This window comes from Gopherus flavomarginatus, chromosome 14 (assembly GCF_025201925.1).
Source record: "Gopherus flavomarginatus isolate rGopFla2 chromosome 14, rGopFla2.mat.asm, whole genome shotgun sequence".
Classification (NCBI taxonomy): Eukaryota; Metazoa; Chordata; order Testudines; family Testudinidae; genus Gopherus; species Gopherus flavomarginatus.
The window spans coordinates 849,835-873,835 of record NC_066630.1 but is presented as its reverse complement, the minus strand read 5'-3'; the positions used below and the strand labels follow the sequence as shown (position 1 = coordinate 873,835).

At 50.1% G+C, this 24,001-nt stretch overlaps 1 protein-coding gene across 5 annotated transcripts in view; it reads left to right on the top strand.

Annotated features, from left to right (window-relative positions):
* The window catches only part of PMFBP1 (polyamine modulated factor 1 binding protein 1), a 368,361-nt gene that overhangs the window by 250,648 nt on the left and 93,712 nt on the right, over positions 1-24,001 (top strand). For 4 of the 5 annotated variants that reach the window (XM_050922218.1, XM_050922219.1, XM_050922220.1 and 1 more), the window contains one exon: positions 22,685-22,768. In XM_050922218.1, coding sequence (XP_050778175.1) covers positions 22,685-22,768 — 84 coding nt within the window. Of the gene's footprint in view, positions 1-3,120; positions 3,312-22,684; positions 22,769-24,001 lie in introns of all 5 variants that reach the window. The other variant, XM_050922222.1, reaches the window with a different exon arrangement.

Here is a 24,001-nt window from a genome sequence, read left to right as displayed (position 1 = left end):
CCGGGGGAGCAGAGGTCAAAGGTCTCCTCTTGTCAGGGAGGCCTGTGTTTCCGGTTGTGTCGGTGAGGCCAGACTGTGACCCTGAGCTGATCACACACAAACCGGGGTTGCGGGGGGAGGGTCGGGTGAAAAACACCCATTTGTTTAAACTTGTTATTTTGAAGCTTGTCTCATTGTGCAGGGGGGCTGACTCCTGACTGGCGAAGGCTTGGGACTGCCCACACAGGGCTGTTTCAGCTGAGTGAGGTACTGAAGCCACGGCCTGGCTTGTCAGGTGTAATTGAGCACTAGGAGCATGAATTATGGGCCTGCCCTCAAGGCGAGAGCTCAGCCCTGCCTGTCGGCTGGGTCCCCCTGCCTGACAGGGAGCTCACCAAGTGCATGAATCAGGATTTGGCACGTCATTGTTTAATACAGCCCCATGCTAATGTCTTTTTGAAATGAACCCAAGAAAGCTGTTAACCTCAGTTAGCCGGCTGTCCTCTTTGTGACCTGGATAAATCATCAGGCGGGGACTTCCAGGATCTCCATTCTCATTACTTGGGAAGTGGACGGCTGTGCAGGCTTGGAGCAGCCAGGGGAAGGGCAGAGCTTCCAGTCCAGGCAGATGAAGCTCCCGGGAACGTATAAGGAGTGCAAAGATTTCACCATCCTTCCTACCGCAGGCGCCTCTGGCACTATACAGCTGGGCCACTGCCCCCTGGCCTACCTACCACACTGTCATTTCTGCACTCCCTGCTCCGCCCCAGGGCATCTCCGAGACTGGGCTGCTGCACTGAAAGCAATTTGTTATCTCAGTGGAGAGTTCATTCCCCCGCAGTGCAGCTCCCCCACACACACTTAGACCCACCTACCCACCCCTCAGTGCAGCCCCCTCTACTTAGACCCATCCACCCTGCAGTGCAGCCCCCCGCTTAGACTCATCCCCCCCAACGCACTTACAGTCACCCCACAATGTAGAAGCCCAGGCAGGTCCCATCAACCAGCCCCTCTGCTTGTACCAACTTCCTCTCTAATGTAAGGGGCACAAGCTGATCCCATCATACAGACCCCAGCCCCTTCTTGCCTTTTCTGCAGTGCAGGGGGCACAGAGCTGGGCCATCTCAGTCTCTCTCTGTTTGTGGGCACAGCCAGCGAGGCCTTTCCCTGTCCATGACGTCTGGCCCCAGATTTTGCATTCCCTGTCTTCTGGTTTGGAGAGGCTAAGAGTGAGAGCTGAGCGTGGCTCCATGGACTCTCCCAGTGACAGAGAGGGGCAGAGTCAGATATCTTCCCAGAGTAACAAGGGTGTGGCAGATATTGCACCTGCCTGTGATGTCTTTGGGGACCATCTTGTAATAAGTTTTGTGTCAGTGTGGGCTAGGGATTATATGCAGTTCCAAGGGGAAGGTTCCCACTGCTCCTCCAGGAACCCATGATTAAGGCGGATCACATGGTTGGCACACAGAGGGGTGTTCCCCTCCCCAGAGGCTTGCATGGACTAGTTCGAACTGGATTTTCCGGAGACGACTGACAAAGAAAGGGATGTTGATATAAAATAGGCAATGTTTACACTGACTTAGGGCCTTCTTCCTGATCCAGCAACTGGACAGGGCCTTCGGTCCAAGGGGGGGGCCCAACCTTCACAGAAGGGTTGGGAAGACTTTGACCTCTGGGTAGCAGTTAACATGCATATAGGAATGTGTATTGGTTTTATAGGTTTTCTCTGTAATGCTTTTACATTAAGGAGGAAAGTGTTTGCTTAGGAAGAGCTGAGTGGTAATTGGTCACGGCCATCAAGCCCTGGTCAGAGCCCTGGAGGAGAAGCAATGCTCAGGTGCTGTCCGCTATGCAGAGGTGGCTTGCTAGGGATATCACAGTGTAAGGCAGGGAGCTGGGCAGCCTGAGAACTCCCCGCCAGAAGGGAGTGGGACAAGGGTCCCACCCACAGACAGGTGGTAGCTGGAGACCTGAGACCAGACTGGGCACTCCTGGAGTTGACCACACCATGTACAGATGAAGTTACCCTGAAAGTGTGGCAAGGTCACAAGTACAGACAGGGAAGGGACTGGACTCGGTCCTACAAGTGCAGGAGACAGCTTGTCATTCTGGGAGGTTAGGAGGAAGCCCCATTCTTCAGTGTTTAACAGAAATCTCCAAGGCTACTGCTTGGAAACACTTCCTCTAAGTGCTTCTCACCTGGGAAGGTCTCTGTCTGTTTCAGTCACCCTGCAGCAGCCCTCTGGGGACTCAGTCACTCTGGCTGGGCCAGCAAGGAGAAGAAAATTCCCATGAGCTAAAACTGCTGAGGTCTCCTGAAAGAGGCAGCGGGAGGAAGGGAATCCGCTCTCTCTCTCTCTCTCTCTCTCTCTTCTCAGGCAGATGCTGTCATCCCTGGCTGGGACAGGAAGGCATTCCCTGAACCCTTATCTTTTAAATACTTACAAATTTGATTAAAGCTAATGTTAAAAAATTATGTAGTACACAGGTTAAGAGAATAGTGTCTGTACCTCTGGGTATAGTGCTTAGATTATCCACAAATACAGTTTGTTTTAAAAGTCATAAGATACATATAGTGCATAATCAGCAATAACCCAAATTTAGGTGAATAAATTTAAGAATACAGTTTAGATATTAGCATCCAAATATTCGGGTACATCACTCATGAAGAGTTATTCAGAGAGTTGGTTGTGGAAAGCAAATATAGCAATGAGTGAAGATTGTCCCTCAGTAATTGAGAATTTCGGGTCAGTTGTCCATTTAGAAAATGCTAAACAAAACAAAAAGCCTACACCCTGCCAAGAATGGAATCCTCCCCTAACACCATCAGCCAGTCTGGGCTGAGACTCTGCCAGGAATTGAGGCAAGAGACACAGAGAATTCAACTGATGGCATAATGGCGAGAGCAGGTAGTTTAATGTCCAGCATCTGCAGGGATTGGCGGCAGTTTCCGCTGGGGTCCGAATCACACAAGGAATTAGGAGCCAGACCATCAGAATGACACCTCACGTCTCTGGGAAGGCAGTGCTGCAGACCGTGCCTGCAGGCAGCAGGATATTAATGTGTGCACAATGTTGGCCACTAGGCAGTCAGGCAGGGCTAGCCCCAGGCTTCCTTTGGTGAGTTGTATCTCCCCACCAGATTGAGAAACTGATGTCCAGCCTGAGAACCTGGGAAAAAGCCAGTGGAATCTTTCCTGTGAGATGCCAGCACGCCAGTGGGAGGAGCGGGCAGAGCTGCTGCAGAGACTTGCTGATATTCAGGATGAGCTGCGGAAGAAAGAGACAGCAGTTCACAGGCTCCAGGCCAAGCTGTGGGATGCTAACCTGCTGGTAAGACACACACTGAAGCACCAAGCTGGCGAATATCAGCTTCATGAGGGTTTGCCCCTTTCTAGGCTGTATGCACAATACCTACAGCTGGAGCCAGAGAGCTGTGCTCTGCATGTGTCTACACTGCACCACAGTATGGACTACAGGGGTCTGAATTGCAGAGCACACCAGAATGTTGGGCTGTAATTGTCCCATGTGAAGACTTCCGACACAAACTAAAAGATACGCAGTTGTCGTTAACGTAGTCCTCTTACAAACAGGGAGAATCTATTACCAACCAGAGACTCTCTCACTGGATTAGGAGTTGTGCAGAATGTTGTTACATCTTAGCTCAGAAGCCAGTAACTGCTGGTAGGAAGACCCACTCCACAAGAGGCACTGCAGCATCAGTAGCCTTCTTCAGACAGATTCACCTGGTGGTGGTGATTTGCAAAGCAGCAACTTGGAGTTGAGAGCACACTTTCACCAGACTGCTCCTTGGGCTGTCCATATTTAGCTAAGAACTCCTTGCCCATCGTCCACCTGGTGGAACTCTGCTTGCTCATCTCCCACAGAGGCCTTCAAAGAAGAAAGCGAAGTAACTTCCCAAGAGTCACCTCTGTGCATTCACACTACCTGTCTGCTTTCCCTCCACCTCAGAGTTCTGTTCAGTTTCAGGGCTCTGGACTGCACAGAGAAGGATCTAAGGCTGTTGAGGGGGGTGCACTCCCTTACACTGAGTCACATGATGATATCATCCTCATGCCTGACTGCCCCGTGGGCATGGCTTTTCAAGGCAGTTCCACAGCTCCTTGCCAGGGACGCCGGATCCTACAAGTGTGAATGCTCAGGGAAAACTTGCAGTGAGTAATATCCCCTTCTGCAAAGGTGGGCCCCCTGAGCAGAGCCCTCCACCCTGGGGCATACCTATGTGTAAAGCCCCTTCTGCAGCTCAGTTCCTTCTTCATAAAGCCCTAGTGCTGCTTATGGCTCCCTGCTCATCACCTTCTAGGAGTCGATTCCCACGGACACAGAGACAGCTGGTCAAGCCCTAGGTGCCGAGTGGATTTTTTTCTTCGTATTGAGGGTAACATTAGACTTACCCAGTTGTAACTGCAGACGTGATTGTTACTGATCTGATTCATTCATGGGCTCATTTCTGTAATACCTTTGGATTCATGTCACTTGGCTCTGCTGAACTGGGTGTGTTCAGCTTTCCCAAAGATTCCTTTCTCTGATGTTTAGCAATAGAACCATAGAATCGTAGCACGGGAAGGGACCTCGAGAGGTCATCTGGCCCAGTCCCCTGCACTCGTGGCAGGCCTAAGTATTGTCTAGACCAGGGGTTCCCAAACTTGGTTCGCAGCTTGTTCAGGGTAAGCCCCTGTTGGGCCGCGAGATGCTTTGTTTACTCGAGCGTCTGCAGGTACGGCTGCTCGCAGCTCCTAGTGGCCGCAGTTTGCTGTTCCTGGCCAATGGGAGCTACGGGAAAGCAGCATGGGCCGGGCCACCGCTTCTTGTCCTATCCTCAGAGGTTAAGGAGAACAATTTTTCTCCCTCCTCCTTGCAATAACCTTTATATACTGAATAGCTCTTTTAATAAGATATTCTTGATTTCCTAGTTATACAATCTTTTTCCCCTTTATTTCTGCTAGAGAGATCGAGAGTCCAGTGTCAGCCATTTTAGATGCAATCTTGGTTTGTCCCCCTTCTTAGCTTTTGATTGGGGCGTGTCTTCTCTGGATAGCTTTGTAAAAGTGCTTTTTAGTTCTCTTAATGCTTTTGGCAACATTAACTCATTCTGCTTTCTAGCAGCCTTTCCCTTTCCTCCTTAACTGACTCTGGGTATCTGTGTGGTTCCCTCCCGACCCCAGCTGTTCACACCCCAACAGAAATCTTAACTGCAATCTTGGGGCATTCACATGCTCTGGTGATGACAGTACAGAACCCAGCACAGAGTCAGCCCTTACCCATGTTCCTTATTTGAAGAATTGTAATCCGCTATGCCCTAATCATGGTGACAGGTCATATCCGCCACACTTACGAATTTGAATTATTCCTCCAATTACATCTTTCTTGCTACAAAGAATCCTGTGGCACCTTATAGACTGACAGACGTTTTGGAGCATGGCTTTCGTGTGAATACCCACTTCGTCGGATGCTTGTAGTGGAAATTTCCAGGGGCAGGTATATATATGCAAGCAAGAAGCTACATTTCTCGCGACATTTCTCAATTGTACGTCATTTGCTTTCCCAAAATCTAATGCCCAGACAGTGCTGGATTTGGTGAGCTTCCCACTCCTTACTGTGCTCAGCTGTCACTGGTTTCACCTTCTCTATTATTCGCAGTCAGTCTGATCAGTAAGGAGTAGATGCAGGATGATTGTCTTCTGGCTAGGTCCCCCCCGCCCTGAAAATCATGCAATTGTCCTGTATGTGATCAGGGCACTCTGAGATTAGCTCGAGGTGCCCAGGCCCTTATTTAGGCAGCTTGACTCCAGTGAGCGCTGCTGGCTGCTCAGCATTTTGAAAATCAGGCCACTTATTTAGAAGCCTAAATATGGGTTATGGGGCCTGACTTTAGGCTCCAACATTTAAAACGTGCTACTTGTTGAGGAGAGGTTTGTAATAGTTACACAGTGATTTCACTGTCAGTAGTAGGTGTTATGGAGTCACCGGGCGATGCTCTGGAACTGCTCCCCACAAAGCCAGGCAGGACTTTGGGGAGCCTCCTCTCCCTTGGAGCAGACTTGTTCAGGGCAAGAAGCTCACACGGCTTCTCCTCCTTGGTCTCTCCTTGGAGCATTCAGCATCCTCTGCCCCTCTGTGTGCTTCCCACAGCGAGCCCGCCCCAGCGGGGTCCTGGGGAAGCCACCGGGTCCTGCACCCCCACTTTGCAGTCAGCCAGTAACACGGACATTTATTCGATGACAGGAACAGGGTCTAAAACAGAGCTTGTAGGTACAGCGAACCGGACCCCTCGGCTGGGTCCATTCTGGGGGGCAGTGAGCCAGACCCCCCCACGTCTGCAGTTCACTCCTTGACCCCAGCCAGCTCCAGACTAACAACCCCTCCCAGCCCCTCCTCTCTCCTCAGCTCCTTTCCCGGGCCAGGAGGTCACCTGATCCCTTTGTCTCCAACACCTTCAGCTGGCACCTTTGCAGGGGAGCGGCCCAGGCCATCAGTTGCTAGGAGACAGAGTGTCAGGCATTTAGGTGCACTGGCCCTTTGCTCTGCCAGATACTTAAGGGTCCCTTCCAGTTCTGTGAGATAGGTATATCTCATATATTATATTTTATTATAGGGGACTCCAGCTCAAGCTCCTCTATGGCAGTTTGGCGTGGGGAGGGAAGGGATCCCTCAGGCAGGCCAATCCTGGGCATTTCTGGTCTCAGTGGAAATCAGGCTTTTCTGCTTTCCCAGTTTTCACCAATGTCAACAGGGTTCTGACTAGAGTAGGAGGAGGGGCCTGGCTGAGGGTGCAGCTCAGCCAGTGTGAGCAATGAATTGTGCAGCCCTGTGGTGGGCTGTACCCAGCACCCTAAACTCCAGCTGGAGTCTATTGGGCTGCCAGTGCAGATCCAGGAGCACTGGGGCACAGGTTACCAGCAAGAGACCCTGCTCAGTAAGCCAGGCTGTGGTTCCTGCACCAGCTCCAGTCCTCAGATGGCTTTAAGGGGCAGCCCCACATAGAGCACAGTGATCCAGTCAGCATTGGAAAGGAAAGAAATCAGTCTCCTCACCAGATGACAGGGTCACTGCTGTAATGTGATCATCAGACAGCAGCTGGGTGGCTAAAATCAACCCTTAGCTGGTGATTCTAATAACTAGCGGCAGACATACTCCCTCAGTCACAGGGATAAATAGATATCTCCACCATCTCCTCCAGCTCCTTCCCCCAACCCACAGCATCACCTCAGTCCTGTGTGCACTGAGCCGTGGCCAGCTCGCTCTTGTCTGTGACCTGATCTCCACCAGGAAGTGACTGAAGCACTGAGCTGCATTGTACAGGTCACATGATATGGAGACATACAGCATCAGCATACAGAAAACACCAGACTTCAGGCCTCCTCATTAATCCTGCTGCTGGCCCCATGTACACCTGGAACAGGAGGGAGCATGACACACTCCACCACCCCTCATCTGAGAGTTTTTCAAGCAAAGGAACAGCTATACCTGACTACCTGCTCAGATCTCTCAGAGAGAAAATGAAATTGGGGTCCACAGGTGAGCCAGCAACATGTCATGATCAGTGGTAACAAAGGTACCTGACAGATCTGATAGCAGCACAGACACTGATCTTCGTCCACTGCCAGGAGGAGATCATCAACCACCATGACTAGTGCAGTCCACGTGCCCTAGCCAGGTTTCTACCTAGATTGATAAGGGGCCAGGCAATCAAGGACTTCTAGATACTGAGCGAGTTGTCTCACCGCAAGCATCCTCAAGCAGGTGGTGTGTGCTATGGGTTGATAATTAGCTAGATCCTCTGTATCAAGTGTTGACTTCTTGAGCAAAGGCTACAATGTTGCATCCTTCAAAGCAATAGGCAGCCAGCCCTCTTGGAGAGGCATTGACCATCACAAGCTAGAGGCTTAGTACTTCTCCGCTGGCCTTCACTAGCCAGGAAGATGTGGCTCCAAAGCACAGGTTGTGGTCCAAAGTTCTCCCAACACCTCCAGTACTTTAGCGAGCATCATCATCTGGGACTTTTGCAGAGAGGACAGGGTCTTGCTCCCCCTCCAAGGAAGAAGATAACTCATCCCTAATCTGATCAATCCTGTCTGCAGTACAACAAGCAATTTCCTCACATTAGGAAGTACTCAGACCAGCTACCAAGTTGAGACTGGACTGATTTACCAGACTCTCTGACTACCACTCAAAACAAATCTTCTGACCAAGGTTTTTATGGATGCAACAGTGAAGGAAAAGAATTAGTTCTTTGCCCCCTGTGCAGCTGATCAGCCTCAGCATAGGACTTCCAGAACCAGCATGCCAGCTGTCTCCCCTCTCGCTTCGTTTATTGCAGATCACCTGTGAGCCTGGGTGACCTTGTCAGAACAAAGCCAGTGAAGAAGGTGCCATGGGACCACCGTGTCAGTGGTGGAGAACACAAGAGTATTATAGTGTCCTACCAAACCTTCATGGGATTAGTCAGTGGAACAAGACTCTCCCTCCGAGTTCTCTGCAGCCCTTCTGAGGACAGACCTTCAAAACAACAGGAGAGATGAGCACCAGCCTCAAATGCAGGGGTAATGGCCAGCCTGGGAGGAGGGTGGGCTTCAGAGCCCAAGCTCCAAACTGAGCCCACAGCTGGTTTTAGTACCACAGTGCGAGGCCCAGTCTATTGACCTGAGTTCTGAGACACACTGCCCCAGGTTTCTGCATGCTGCATAGACATACCAGGAAACCCTAAGCCAGCGCAGAAGATTCATCCTCTGCATGCGTATTGAAATCTCCAAGAACACACAGTCAGTGCCTTCCAGTGCCATGATGGTGAGGAACTCATTCAGCTCACTGAGCAATTTGGCAGTGCAGTGGGGCAAGCAGTACACCGAAACCAGTCCCATCATCTTCCTCATCTTAACCCTGCTCTGTCTGATCCAGTTTTGGAAGGAGAGCTGTTACACTTTTCACAGATTCACAGATTCCAAGGCCAGAAGGGACCATTGCGATCATCTCTCCAACCTTCTGTGACACATAGGCCAGAGAACTGCCCTGCAATAATTCCTAGGGCACATTTCTGAGGAAAAACATCCAATCTTGATTTAAAAATTGTCAGTGATGGAGAATCCACCACGACCCTCAGTAAATTGTTCCGCTGGATAATTATTCTCACCATTACAGATTTATGCCTTATTTCCAGGCTGAGTTTGTCTAGCTTCAATTTCCAGCCATTGGATCATGGTATACATTGCTCTGCTAGACTGAAAGTCCGTTATTAAATTTGTAATTACTTACTGACTGTGATCAAGTCACCCCCTGAGTCTATCACTATAAGGCAGGTATCCTAAGCCTTTAATCATTCCTTTGGCTCTTCTCTGAACCCTCTCTAACTGATCAACATCCTTCCTGAATTGCAGGCGCCAGAACTGAACACAACATTTCAGCAGTGTCACACCAGTGCCAAATATATATGTAAAATAAGCTCTCTGCTCCTACTCAAGATTCCTCTCTTTATGCATCCCAGGATCACATTAGCCCTTTTGACCACAGCGTCAACACTGGGAGCTCCTGTTCAGCTGATTCTCCACCAGGACTCTCAAATCTCTTTCATGGTCACTGCTTCCCAGGATAGAATCCCCCATCCTGTAAGTATGGCCTGCGTTCTTTGTTCCTACATGTATACATTTACATTTAGCTGTATTGAGATGCATTGTGCTTGCTTGTGCCCAGTTTACCAAGCGAACCAGATCACCCCAAATCAGTGACGTGTCTTCTTCATTATTTATAACTGCCCCGATTTTGATGTCCTCTGCAAAGTTGGATGCGGTCAGCACACTCCCCTCTGACCCCCCACTTGGGTCCCGATGCATGGAGTGCTCGCGGTAGCTGTGCCAAGACTGGAGCTGCAGCAGCATCCCAGCAGTTTCTGTATTACACGCAAAGTCTTTGTTTAAACCATAGGTGGCTGATATTTCATTTCCCACCAACTGAGCACTAATCATTATGAGAGTAATACTTCCCCCTTCTCCAGCAAGTTCAATCTTTTAACAGATATTTGTGAATTAAAATGAGGTAGGTAGGTATTGTACAGATGCAGCACACAGGGGCTAACTGACTTTCCCAAGTACACTGAGTCACCAGCAGAACCAGCAGTTAGGTTCAGGGCTCCTGACTATGAGGCCTCCTTGTCACCACGAGACCAGCTTTGTTCTCTGTTGTTTTTGTTTCTTTCGATGTAGAAAGAATCCCTGCAAGTTGTGGGCTATTTATTTTGGATGTCTATGAAGGACTTTTTTTTTTTTCACTCCTCTGCCTCTCCTTTCCGTTATATATTTGTGTCTCTGAATTGGATGTTCTCCTAATGGATCCGTGTCTCAGAGGGTGCTAATTGCACAGTGGGGGCTGAGTTCTGGTCTTAGGAAGAAATCATTGCTGACTGTCTGTTGGCAGGTGATTGTCCCATTCATAATACTTCATAGCCCACTGAATTTGAGCAGCTGTGATGGGAGGCTGTAAAGAAAAGATGAGCCTTGGTCAGTTAGCAGGTTCCCAGGTGTTCTTTGTTGGTGGAATTACTCTTCCCTTCATCCTGCTGACTCGATGCGCTCACGGTGCTGTAGGCGTGACAGACACCAGCAAGTATCCTAGAGTCTTGAGCTATTTCACTGTAGCTTGCAGGCCGAAGAGTTGGCCGTCCGTGCAGAGGGCTCTGTCCTCAGTGAGCAGTAGACCAAAAGGGTCAGTTCTTAAAGAGGCTAAAGGGAAAATGCACACTGCTCCAAGCCTTGCCAGATCACTTATCATAATACCAGTGCAGAAGCAGAATTGTTTTTCCAGTAACAATTCTAACTTGACTGATTTAAGTTTCCTGACCTCTCATAGTCTGTCTCTGGGTTTTCTAAGTGCCCCTCCACCTATACCATAGTGTCAGGTAAATTAGTCCTTATTTGTTGTCACAGAGTCTTCTCCCTTCCCTGGCTATGGGAATCCTGGGGGATGGGGTTGGGTATATTTTGTGGGGGACCCAGGTGTGTGGACAAATGCACATATTGTAGTAATCATTCTGGTTACATGGAAAAGCTTTCTCAGAGAGGCAGGCCTCGCCGGCCGCCCTTCCCTGAACTGGTCTGATCCCCTCTGAAAGTCCACATCACAGCCACAGCCTCTCACCTGAGAGTGCTTTATTGCTAACGATTGTGCTCCTCTGCTGAGTCCCCAAAGGAGCTAGCTGTCTTGGCAGGTCCTGCATGGAGCTGGGTCCTGACCTGTCGGTGCTTTGACATGGGTGTCAAGGTCTTGAACAGGCAACAGCCCAGGGTCTCTGGAGGGATCTGATCATAGGGTGTTGTACTCACAGTGGCTCATCCAAGCGAGGAGTTGGGGTGCCACATTCTGCACGGTCTGCAGCCTCTGCTTCTGCAATCACTCCCAGGTACAGCGAGCTGCAGTAAAACAACCAGGTAACAAGTGTGTGGGTCATTGTGGCCAAATCTTCACCCAGGAGGAAGAGGTGACCGGTCCTAGGAAGCTGGAGGTGCCTCTGATCTGCCTGGTCACCTGGTAACGAGTTACCCTGGAGGGAGGCTGAGCACATACTGCAGTGTGTGCAGAAGACAATGGGGGGTGTGTGGCATAACCACACAGATCTCAGTGAGCTGGTGCAGACTCCCACACAGCTGTTTCCCCTGCACTCCTCCGCTGTATTAGCACCAGCACAGTAGGCTGGGGAAGTCTGTTTCTGGGTGAAAACGTGATTCCTTGGGTGGCTGTGCAGAGTGAGTTGTCTGGACATTAATAAATTTCCTGTTACCTTCCTGGCAGCCTTGGTGAGGGGCAAGTCTGTGTCCACTGTGTTGTGTCAACCTAGAGTGACTCACGCCCTTTACTGTTAATGACTGCACCTTTGCTGTATGTCTCCGTGTACACTCCATGCGGGGGAGTGGGGGGACATATGCGAGTGTGCTTGTTGGCATGCACATGGGTGTGCGTGGGGGTGTGTGAGAGTGTGCCTGTGGGCCCGCACTCAAGTGTGTGAGGGGGGCTGTATCCATGTGTGTGTTCATGGGCACACCCCCAGGTGTGCAGGGGAGTTATATGTGCGTGTGCCTGTGGGCATGCACCCAGGTGTCTGGGGGGGTGTATGGGAGTGTGCCCATGGGCATGCACCCAGAAGTGTGTGGGGGAGGGGGTATGCATGTGTGCCCGTGGGCATGCACCCAGAAGCGTGGGGGGGTGTATGTGCATGTGCCTGTGGGCATGCACCCAGGTGTGCGTGGGGGGTGTATGCGAGTGTGCCCATGGGCATGCACCCAGGTGTGCGTGGGGGGGTGTATGGGAGTGTGCCTGTGGGCACGCACCCAGGTATGCGTGGGGGGTGTGTGTGCGCGTGTGCTTGTGGGCAGGCACCCAGGTGTGCGTGGGGGGGTGTGTCTGTGCGTGTGCCCTTGGGCGCGCACCTAGGTGTGCGTGGGGGGGTGTATGCAAATGTGTCTGTGGGCACTCCAGGGGTTCAAGGGCACATGTGAGTGTGTTCATTTTTCTTCCTAGGGCTCAGGGTGTTGGGAGCATACATGTGCCCAAGAGTGCCCCTACAGTGTGCAGCATTTGTGAGTTTACCCGGGCCTGTGCCAGGGATGGGGCACAGCAAATGCAAGTGTGCCCGGGGTTTGTAGCTCAAGGATGGGGGCTACATGGGTGTGCACAGCATGCCCAGTGCCTATACTAAGCTGGGAGTGTGTCTGTCAGCAGCTGATCAGTTTCATAGCATAGAGCAGGTATGTGTCCATGGTGGGTATGATGTGGTGAGGGATCTGCCCGGTCAGGTGAGGAGAGACTAAAGAAAAGAAGGGAGCTGTTGGCTGAAATGGTCGTTAGGACTGGCATCACTCCGTGCAGTCTCTGTAAAGTAGTAGTCCTGAGGGCTGTGGAGAAACAGGCAGCCTCCAGGCCAGGAGGCTAATGCACAGCCGCTGCTGTTTGCATAGCCACAGAGCCCTTAGGAGAGACTTGGGAAAACTAGCTTGGACTCCAATGAATATTTACAATTCTACTGCTCCAAAGCTGAACGCAATCACAGCCCTGTGATGTGCAGGCTTTGTGCATCAAAGGAAAAGGAGAGAGAGCAGTAAAGATGGAGTTGCCTTTGGAGAGACTTAGAAACACAGATCTCCCTGCTTGTGGCAGAACGAAAAAGCTTCATTTCTGATAGGAGCAATTTATTCTTCAGGCACTTTCCTTGATATCAGAAAGTGCCTGGCTGGGTTCTGAAGTGGGTGGTCTTTAATTCAGAATGAAAGAAAGGAATGGAAAGAATTACCGCTATAGAATTGTGATTGTTCTAATAAACTTCAGGAAGAGGGGAGCATTTCCAGAGTGTCAAATCTCCTTTTTCTTGTTGTTACAGTACAGAACAGTCCTGGGAAGAGCTACCCCAGTTTTGTGCTTCTGGTCTGAGAAAGTGAGCTGTTTGATGGAGCACAGTATTCCATGCAAGTTCCAGGGTCACACAGAGTGGGGCAGGCTAAGGGGGGGAACGAGGCCCCTTGTGCCCCAGAGCTGACCCTGTGTTCTGCTGAGGTGCTAGACGGCATGCAGTTGGATATATAGAGCAGTGACACTCAGACCGCTGTGCTTCAGGAGCCAAATTAGGAATCAGCTCACCCAAAAGAGCCACAGTCATGTGAAATCATTGTGTCATTTACTATAGGACCGCAGATTCCTAGTCAAACAGTAGAACGGGAAATATTGAGTTTTTATGTATATGTAATTCTCACAGCAAAATGACTGACAAAATAATACTTGATCAACTGCAATAGGCTAATAGTAAAAGCCTCCTGCTGGCTAATAACTTAGACTGTTTAATAAGTAACTGACACTTAATAAGGATCCTGACACAAGGAAGAAAGGAGAGCAGCAGAATACGGACCCTGGACTTCAGAAAAGCAGACATTGACTCCCTCAGGGAGCTGATGGGCAGGATCCCCTGGGAAAATAACATAGGGGGGAAAAGAGTCCAGGAGAGCTGGGTGTATTTTAAAGAATCCTTATTGAGGTTGCAGGAACAAACCATCCCAATGTGTAAGAAGAATAGTAAATATGGCAGGCGACCAGCTTGGCTTAACAGTGAAATCCTTGCTGATCTTAAATGCAAAAAAGAAGCTTACAAGAAGTGGAAGATTGGACAAATGACCAGGGAGGAATATAAAAATATTGCTCAGGCATGCAGAAGTGAAATCAGGAAGGCCAAATCCCACTTGGAGTTGCAGCTAGCAAGAGATGTTGAGAGTAACAAGAAGGGTTTCTTCAGGTATGTTAGCAACAAGAAGAAAGTCAAGGAAAGTGTGGGCCCCTTACTGAATGAGGGAGGCAACCTAGTGACAGAGGATGTGGAAAAAGCTAATGTACTCAATGCTTTTTTTGCCTCTGTCTTCACAAACAAGGTCAGTTCCCAGACTGCTGCACTGGACAGCACAGCATGGGGAGAAGGTGACCAGCCCTCTGTGGAGAAAGAAGTGGTTCAGGAATATTTAGAAAAACTGGACGAGCACAAGTCCGTGGGGCCGGATGCGCTGCATCCAAGGGTGCTAAAGGAGTTGGCGGATGTGATTGCAGAGCCATTGGCCATTATCTTTGAAAACTCATGGCGATTGGGGGAGGTCCCGGATGACTGGCAAAAGGCTACTGTAGTGCCCATCTTTAAAAAGGGAAGGAGGAGGATCCGGGGAACTACAGGCCAGCCAGCCTCACCTCAGTCCCTGGAAAAATCATGGAGCAGGTCCTCAAGGAATCAATTCTGAAGCACTTAGAAGAGAGGAAAGTGATCAGGAACAGTCAGCATGGATTCACCAAAGGCAAGTCATGCCTGACTAACCTAATTGCCTTCTATGAGGAGATAACTGGGTCTGTGGATGAGGGGAAAGCAGTGGATGTGTTATTCCTTGACTTTAGCAAAGCTTTTGATACGGTCTCCCACAGTATTCTTGCCAGCAAGTTAAAGAAGTATGGGCTGGATGAATGGACTATAAGGTGGATAGAAAGCTGGCTAGATCGTCGGGCTCAACAGGTAGTGATCAACGGCTCCATGTGTAGTTGGCAGCCGGTTTCAAGTGGAGTGCCCCAAGGGTCGGTCCTGGGGCCAGTTTTGTTCAATATCTTCATTAATGATCTGGAGGGTGGCGTGGACTGCACCCTCAGCAAGTTTGGAGATGACACTAAACTGGGAGGAGTGGTAGATACGCTGAAGGGTAGGGATAGGATACAGAGGGACCTGGACAAATTAGAGGACTGGGCCAAAAGAAACCTGATGAGGTTCAGCAAGGACAAGTGCAGAGTCCTGCACTTAGGACGGAAGAATCCCATTCCCTGTTACAGACTAGGGACCGAATGGCTAGGAAGCAGTTCTGCAGAAAAGGACCTAGGGGTTAGAGCGGACGAGAAGCTGGATATGAGTCAACAGTGTGCCCTTGTTGCCAAGAAGTCTAATGGCATTTTGGGCTGTATAAGTAGGGGCATTGCCAGCAGATCGAGGGACGTGATCATTCCCCTCTATTCAACATTGGTAAGGCCTTAGCTGGAGTACTGTGTCCAGTTTTGGGCCCCACACTACAAGAAGTATGTGGAAAAATTGGAAAGAGTCCAGCGAAGGGCAACAAAAATGATTAAGGGGCTCATGACTTATGAGGAGAGGCTGAGGGAACTGGGATTGTTTAGTCTGCAAAAGAGAAGAATGAGGGGGGATTTGATAGCTGCTTTCAACTACCTGAAAGGGGGTTCCAAAGAGGATGGATCTAGACTGTTCTCAGTGGTAGCAGATGACAGAACAAGGAGTAATGGTCTCAAGTTGCAGTGGGGGAGGTTTAGGTTGGCTATTAGGAAAAACTTTTTCACTAGGAGGGTGGTGAAGCACTGGAATGAGTTACCTCGGGAGGTGATGGAATCTCCTTCCTTAGAGGTTTTTAAGATCAGGCTTGACAAAGCCCTGGCTGGGATGATTTAGTTGGGAATTGGTCCTGCTTTGAGCAGGAGGTTGGGCTAGATGACCTCCTGAGGTCCCTTCCATCCCTGATATTCTATGATTCTATGACACAGAGTTTTAGTGCCCTGTGCTGCAAGGAGCCGTAGGAGACACATTAAAGAGCCACTGGCAGCTCGCGAGCCTTGGTCAGGGTATCGCTGCTGTGGAGGGAAGGTACGTTGGAACCATGACATGGATCAGAAGACGGGAGGATTTACGTCAAAACATTGCAGAGAGCTATGCGTAACAGACTGCAGAGGACACTGCATAGGTCACTCCAGTGATGACACAGTGACTAGTATTGTAAAATATGCCCAATACCATTGGCATGCTGCCAAGGAAGAGCTAATCTTAAGGAGCTGCTCTCTTGGTTGTATATCTAGTACTGAACAGTTACATAGAGTGCCAGAGAAAATCAGTTCAGAGGACCTCCACTCTGCCGCCCACTGTAGGCTACAGGCACCCTGGCATGAGCAGGTGGGAGGACGCTGGCTCAGGAGAAAGGAGGCCAGTCCAAAGCGCCTGTGGGACATGCTTGGAAAAGTGCATCATGCTAGGAATGTCAGGCATTGGTGAGGGGGTTGGTGTCTCTGATGGAGACACTGGGGAAGAAGGTGGTTTCTCAGGAGGGCTTGGAGAGGAAGGTTGCAGGTGTAATGCGGGGGGAGAAGAGTAGTCAAGGTGTGGGGAACAGGGTGGTTATTCATAATAATCAGCATCTGCTACTGATTGGGTCCTTCTTCTGCCAAATGCTGTAAGCACAGAATGACTTCATGCACAAGCTTTACCAAACCAAGCCCCCAACCTGACATATTGGGAGTTTTTTAATAATCCATGGATTCCAGGTTCACCATAAAATGGGAGGACAGGGTCTTGTTTTGTTATTACAGACCCCGAGCTGTGCTCTGCTCGCCTCTTCACAGTCCCTGCGTGTCTCAAGTCAAACGTGAGCTAGAAGGCTTGGAGGATTGCAGTGAACACCGGAAGTGAGGGAGGAGATGGGAAATGTGTGGTTTCTTTGAGGGACTGTGTGTGCACTTACAGGAAGGCACGACACTAGGCGAGGAACATTTGAAGAACTGGCCTCTTTGGGTGCGTCTACACAACGGTTAAACACGCAGGCAGGCTCTGGCCAGAGACTGAGGCTGACAGGGCTTGGGCTGCAGGTCTGTAAAATGGTGGCACAGACGTTCAGGCTCAGGCTGGAAGCTCTGGGACCCCAGGAGGAGGGAGGGTCCCAGAGCCCAGGCTCCAGCCCAAGCCCGTATGTCTACACTGCAGTTTTGAGCCCCACAGCCTGTTAGCTGACCTGGGCCAGATGCAGCCATGCCGCAGGTCTTTTATTCCAGTATAGGCATACACAAGCTCCACGGACATTGGGGGATGTGCCTGAACCCCTGCCCAGGAGAAGTGGGGGCACTTTCAGCCTGCAATGTGTTTCGACGTGAAGCTGATTCCTGGAGCATTTTGTCTTGCGGCTGCATACATCCCTTACGGGGCACTCATGGGAGCTGCCAGGAAGGCAGTCACTGCAATCGGTGTGACACTGCTGGTGCAGGGAGGTGCCCCCCTCACATGCAGGTGTGGCCCTGTCTGCTGCCTGCCCTTGGCAGGAACTTGCTTTCAGTGTCAGAGACTTAAAATAGCCAGTGAAGCTTGGGTCCATCTCCTAAAATCCTCTTTTTGGTTTCTCCGCTGGTAGTTCATTCTAGAATATGACAGTGCATTGTGGTGATTGATTCTTGGAATTTTGCTAGTTCATCCAAACTAGGACCTTCCAGATCACATGTATAGTATCAAAACATTTGTTCGTTTCATTCATCGAAATTTGTCGTGCGGGAATGGCAGCTGGTCGGATAAACTCCAAGGAAAGATGAGAAATATGTGACAGAAATCAGAGGTTGCCCAGTTTGGTGTGCTGCAGAAATAACTGTACATCCTCGCCCTGAACACGAATCCAATGATCCCAGCTCTTGCACAGGCTGGTTGTTTGTCATGGCAGACGGGCATCATTTTAGTGAATGACAGACAGGGAACATCCTGGCACACCCGGGGCATTGTGGGCATGTTGACTTTCCATTGGAAAATGATTAAATAGTCATTGTCAGTGTTTTACAAGTAAATAACGATCACCAAGCCCCGACGACTCCCACAGCAAGACACAGTCTGAGATGTAACAATTCCCAGAGGCGATTTGCTCGGTATCAGGCAGACCAGGTTGAAGTGACCATGAGGGTGCCTTTTGTTTGAGTATGTAACTCTCTTCTTTATTGTGTTTTTCAGTGTACGTCAGGGTGTTCTGAGCTCTGGAGAGACGTACTTCGGGGCAGAAATAACAATAAAATCAGGGAAGTCATGGCCATGACAAACCCCTTCTTGCTTATGACTTACAAAGCTTTGCAGAACGATTGTAGGACTGTTAATGGAACCATTGAGATGTGTGCATGCATCAGTTGGGCAGTCTCTGCAAGACTGCATGGTTGTAAGTATCAGAGGGGGAGCTGTGTTAGTCTGGATCTGTAAAAAGCAACAGAGAGTCCTGTGGCACCTTCTAGACTAACAGATGTATTGGAGCATGAGCTTTCGTGGGTGACGGGAGTCTGACGAAGTGGGTATTCACCCACGAAAGCTCACACTCCAATACATCTGTTAGTCTATAAGGTGCCACAGGACTCTTTGTCGCTTTGTATGGTTGTAGCCATTCTGCTTCCTTCTTGCTGCTGTTTGTTCCCTGTCCTGATTCTGTCACATCTGAATGTGGATAGTGCGTTTTTCAGGGCAGGGTCCATTTCTTTCCTTCCACCTGCAAAGTGCCTACACAGCAGCTCTTATATATTTTATAGTGAGAAGTACATAGCAAGATTCTCCTGCCGAATTGTGCTGGCACAAACCATCTCCGTCCTCCCACTCATGACTTCACATGTCTGTGGCAGCAACAGCAGCAATTGCTTACTTGGAAAAGTAATATTAGGAAAGTGTATGATCTGTTCTAGCTGTCTTAATTAAGTTTAGCAGCCGAAAGCCAGGCGAGCCAGCCCCATGTGACTAGCCAGCTGGCTGCAGGACGGCAGTGAGGGCAGTTCTTGACACCAAAGATCCATGCACAGTGGTTTGAGAACCACTGATCTAGCAAGCTTGGGGCTCCAGGCATCAGCCTTGTGTGGACTCCCCAGAGTGTTGCTAAGGAGCAGTTTGATCCTATGGCCATCCCTTTCCTTTGTATTTCGTCAGGTTAATGCATGGTCAGTAAATATGTTTTTTAAACTGGCTGATGTGCTGTGTGCAAAGCACTCTGTTGAATATCAGTAGGAAGCCTTCACTTTAAGACAAAAGACCTGATGTTAGTAGTGGTGTCATTGTGGCTATGTGCAGACGGCGTTATTACAGCTGCTAGCTACGTGAGCTGGAACACCACAGATTCCCCGTGGGTGTTTCTTTGCATACATCCCTCTTTACTGTTCCTTAGGTTTTGTGACTCATGCTCTGCTCTTCTCTAGAGGACAGAATTAAACAATGTTTGCTGCAATTCCACGGGCACCAGGCACTTTAGCTGGAACACCTTGCAACCATCCTGCTGGTGCTGCCCCTTCCACATACGCCAATGCAGTTACTATGGGACTGTCATCCCACTTGTATCTGTGCCTGCAGCATTTCCTCTGTTTCCCTGTCTTGTCATTTATGTATGTGTTGACTTGCAGCAAGATTTTAAGAGAACTTACTAAAATACAGTAGAATGCATGTTATCCAACCTGCTTGGGCAGTGCCAGGCTGATCAGGAGCGTGTAGACTCAGGAAGGCTTGACTGGCTCTAGTGCTCAGCATTAGGTCAGGATTTCGTATTCTGTTGATTGTTGACTTCCCTTTGGGTATATCGTCAGTGCAGGGCTAACGCGGGTGATTGGTTCCTAGGTCTGAGCCCCCGAGCTAACCTAGTCCTAGCCATGCTGCAAAGCCCTATCTGACTTACTGTGTCCTCACCGGGCCTGCGCTCTCAGTGGGTATCACTAGGACTTCTGGGGGCATATCCCATGGCTCTTTGTGCTGCAGTGAGCTGAGAAGCTCTATGATTCTTTCCCAGTGAATTGTGGGAGAACTTGCCTGTCCTTCTGGGCACACAGAGGCAATTTTGGGTGGACTGGAGGACTATCAGCACTTGAGTTATTTAGCTGGCCTCCTCACTTCAAAATGGGCAGGTTACCAGCCCAAGTGAAAGGCTCACTCAACCTTTAGTCAAGCCAGCTAGTCTGGGTTGAAACTTGAAAGCACTGACCTGGGATGACTGGGTTTTGTGCGTGGACCAGAGGGGTTGAGAGACCACATCCGGGTAAGAGCAGTAAAGACTCACTTGCGCATATGAATCCCATTGACTTCAATGAGACCATACCCCGGGAGTAAGAGGAGCTGGGTTAGATGTAAAGTTGGCCAGCTGACAAAGCAGCATATTGCTCAGTAGACAGGAAGGTAGGTTGGCAGCTCATTGGAGAGAAGAAATGAGATTGCCAGGCTCCGGGTGGCGCAAGGTGACATGCTGTGGTTGCCGAGCCTTGGGAGCTTCAGAGGCTGCGTGTATCCTAGAACCAGAGAGTTAGAAGGGACCACAAGGGTCAGCTAGTCTAACCCCCGTGTTAGACTCTCCAACTGCATTCTGCAGGACTCCTTCAGGAAGTTCTTCCAGGAGACTAATATTTCTGGTTTCAGAGCAATATTGTAAAGAGCTTCCACTACAATGTTCTGGCCTCAAGGGCTAGCTTGTTCCTGGGATGCGTAAACAGGGAGATCTTGAGTAAAAGTGGAGAATTTATTTTACCTCTGCATTTGGCACTGGTGCGATGCTGCTGGAATGTTGTGTCCAGTTCTGATGCCCACAACTCAGGAAAGATGTTGATCAGTTGGAGAGGGTTCAAAGAAGAGTCATGAGAATGTTTATAGACTTAGAAAACCTGCCTTAGAGTGAGGGACTCCAGGAACTCAATCTATTTAGCATAACACAAAGGCAGTTAAGGGGAGACATGATCACAGTCTGTAAGTACCTACGTGGGGAACAAATATTTAATAATGGGCTCTTCAGTCTCGCAGAGAAAAGTCCAATGGCTGGAAGTTGAAGTTAGACAAATTCAGACTGGAGATTAGGCATAAATGTGTAATGGTGAGAGTGATTAACCCAGTGGAACAATTTACTCAGGGTTGTGATGGATTCTCCATCACTGGCAATTTTAAAATCAAAATAGGATGTTTTTCTTATAAATCTGCCCTAGGAGTTATTGTGGGGCAGTTCTCTGGCCTGTGCTGTGCAGGAGGTCAGATTGGATGATTACAATGGTCCCTTCTGGCCTTTGAATCTATGAAAAAAATCCATATACGGACTCCAATCTTAGTTTAGAAATACTGTCAAAGAAATTAGCGGGAAGAAGGGTTCTAGTGAGCAGTTAGGATATTGTAATGTAACTGGACCTGAGCGCGATCAAAGGAAAGCAAGTCACTGCATCATTTGGTCTTGGGGTTCCTGACGTTAAACTACCCTAACATCAGATGCTTATGTCATTTTCAGATTCTTGTAACTTTTAGGGTGCAGTGAGGGAATATGGAGTGTCGGAGCAGTGAAGGGGAATATGGAAGGGCCTTGGAATAGTGCAGGGAGGAGTGGGGGGGAGGGGGTTGGGGAGTAGAGAATAAATGAGGATGGGTGGTAAAGGAAGGGATGGAAGGAAGGGGGAGGATTAGAGGGAGTGGTGGGGGAAGGCTGACAGTCTGAAGGGGGAAATGGGAATGTGTGGTGGGGAGGTGGATTAGGGGCAGGGGTGCCTGTCAGCCCCATATTCTCCATTAAAGATGTGTCGATGGAGGCTGTGGGGTGAATTGGAAGGGTCAGAGTTGTGCCATGGGGAATGTGGGGGGCTTAATCTCTTTCTCCCCAAACCTGCCACATCTGTTATTCCCCTGTTTCCCCTATGTCTGTCCCTCTGATCAAAAAATGGCCCCACTGGCTCCGTGCTAATCCTCACACTGTTCCTGTCTCCTCTCCCCAGCTCCACCTGCAGGTCCTGAGCCGAGGCCGGCCTCTCCAGGGGGAGTAGGGGTGGACCCAGGCTGTGCTGGACAGGCCGAGGGGAGAAGACAATACAGTGGCAGTGAAAGGACTAACGTGTAGCCAGGACTTTCTGTAGGCAGACAGCCATTACTAATAGCCATTGGTAGACCTGTGCTCCAGGAACTTGTCTAATTCTTTTTTGAACCCAGTTATGTTTTTGACCTTCACCGCATCCCCAGCAACAAGTTCCATCAGTTGATGGATTGTTGTGTGAAGAAATACTTCCTTTTGTTTGTTTTAAACCTGCTGCTTGTTAATTTCATTGGGCGATCCCTGGTTTTTGTGTTATGAGAAGGAGTAAATGACACTTAGTTATTCATTTTCTTCACACCAGTCATGATTTTGCAGCCCTCTATCATATCCCCCCTTGGTTGTCTCTTTTCTAAGCTGAACAGTCCCAGTTTTTTTAATCTCTCCTCACATGGAAGCCGTTCCAGACCCCTCATCATTTTTGTTGCCCTTCTCAGTACCTTTTCCAGTTCTAATATATCTTTTTATAGATAGAGCGACCAGAACTGCATGCAGTATTCAAGGTGGGGCATTCCATGGATTTATATAGTGGCATTATGGGATATTTCTATCTGGTTATACATTTCCTAATGGTTCCTAATGTTTCTTGACCTACAGGCACAAGAAACAAAGAATCAGCTTGCTGAAGCAGAGGTGGAGGTGGTCACCATGAGGAGCAAATATAGCATGGCACAGAAAGAGGTACTGTCAATAGTGAAGGCAACCCAATGGGACCCCCCAGAAGGGACAGCCCTATGCTGCCCATGAGCCCTCTTCAGGGTCACTCCGGGCTAGTGCTAACATGGGAGCATTGACTCTACTTCTCTGAACCAGCTGTGCTCCTTATGGCCTTGGCTAAGAAACAGGAAATGCTGCCAACGTTAGAGAGCTGGAGAAGTGGGGACAAGGCAGGGCGAGCATCTCAGTTCTCAGTGCCGCCCACCAGAGCTCTTGCCAGACATGGAATCCCGTCCTCTGTGCTGCACTTGAATTCCAATACCAGATGTTCAGGCAGTCAGAACGTTCCCAATTCCCCAGCGCCAAGGAATCACTAAAGTGTGACTGAGCCCTGGGTACCTCCAAACCTGCTTGACACAGAGAGCTTTGCTCCCATGGAGATTCATGGGAAATGAGGAGCAGGCAGCACAGCCCAGCACCCCTGTTTCCCAGGGGTGTCGGGTGTGGGATGGGAGAGGGGAGCAGGCAGCGCAGCCCAGTGCCCCTGTGTCCCAGGGGTGTTAAGCAGGCACTGTGTGCCCTGTGCCCCAGGGGTGTCAGGCATAGGATGGGAGAGGGGAGCAGGCAGTGTGTGCCATGTGTTCCGGGGGGTTTCGGTGTGGGATGGGAGAGGGGAGCAGGCAGTGTGTGCCCTGTGTCCCAGGGGTGTCCAGCGTGGGATGGGAGAGGGGAGCAGGCAGTGTGTGCCCTGTGTCCCAGGGGTGTCAAGCAGGCACTGTGTGCCCTGTGTCCCAGGGGTGTCGGGCTTAGGATGGGAGAGGGGAGCAAGCAGTGTGTGCCCTGTGTCCTGGGGGTATCAGGCGTCAGATGGGAGTGGGGAGCAGGCAGTGTGTGCCCTGTGTCCCGGGGGTGTCAGGCATAGGATGGGAGAGGGGAGCAGGCAGTGTGTGCCGTGTTTTCCGGGGGGTTTGGGTGCGGGATGGGAGAGGGGAGCAGGCAGTGTGTGCCCTGTGTCCCAGGGGTGTCCGGCGTGGGATGGGAGAGGGGAGCAGGCAGTGTGTTCCCTGTGTCCCAGGGGTGTCGAGCAGGCAGTGTGTGCCCTGTGTCCCGAGGGTGTCAGACGTTGGATGGGAGCGGGGGCAGGCAGCACAGCCCAGCGCCCCGTGTTCTGGGGGTGTCAGGCATGGGATGGGAGAAGAGAGCAGGCAGTGTGTGCCCTGTGTCCCGGGGGTGTCAGGTGTGGAATGGGAGAGGGGA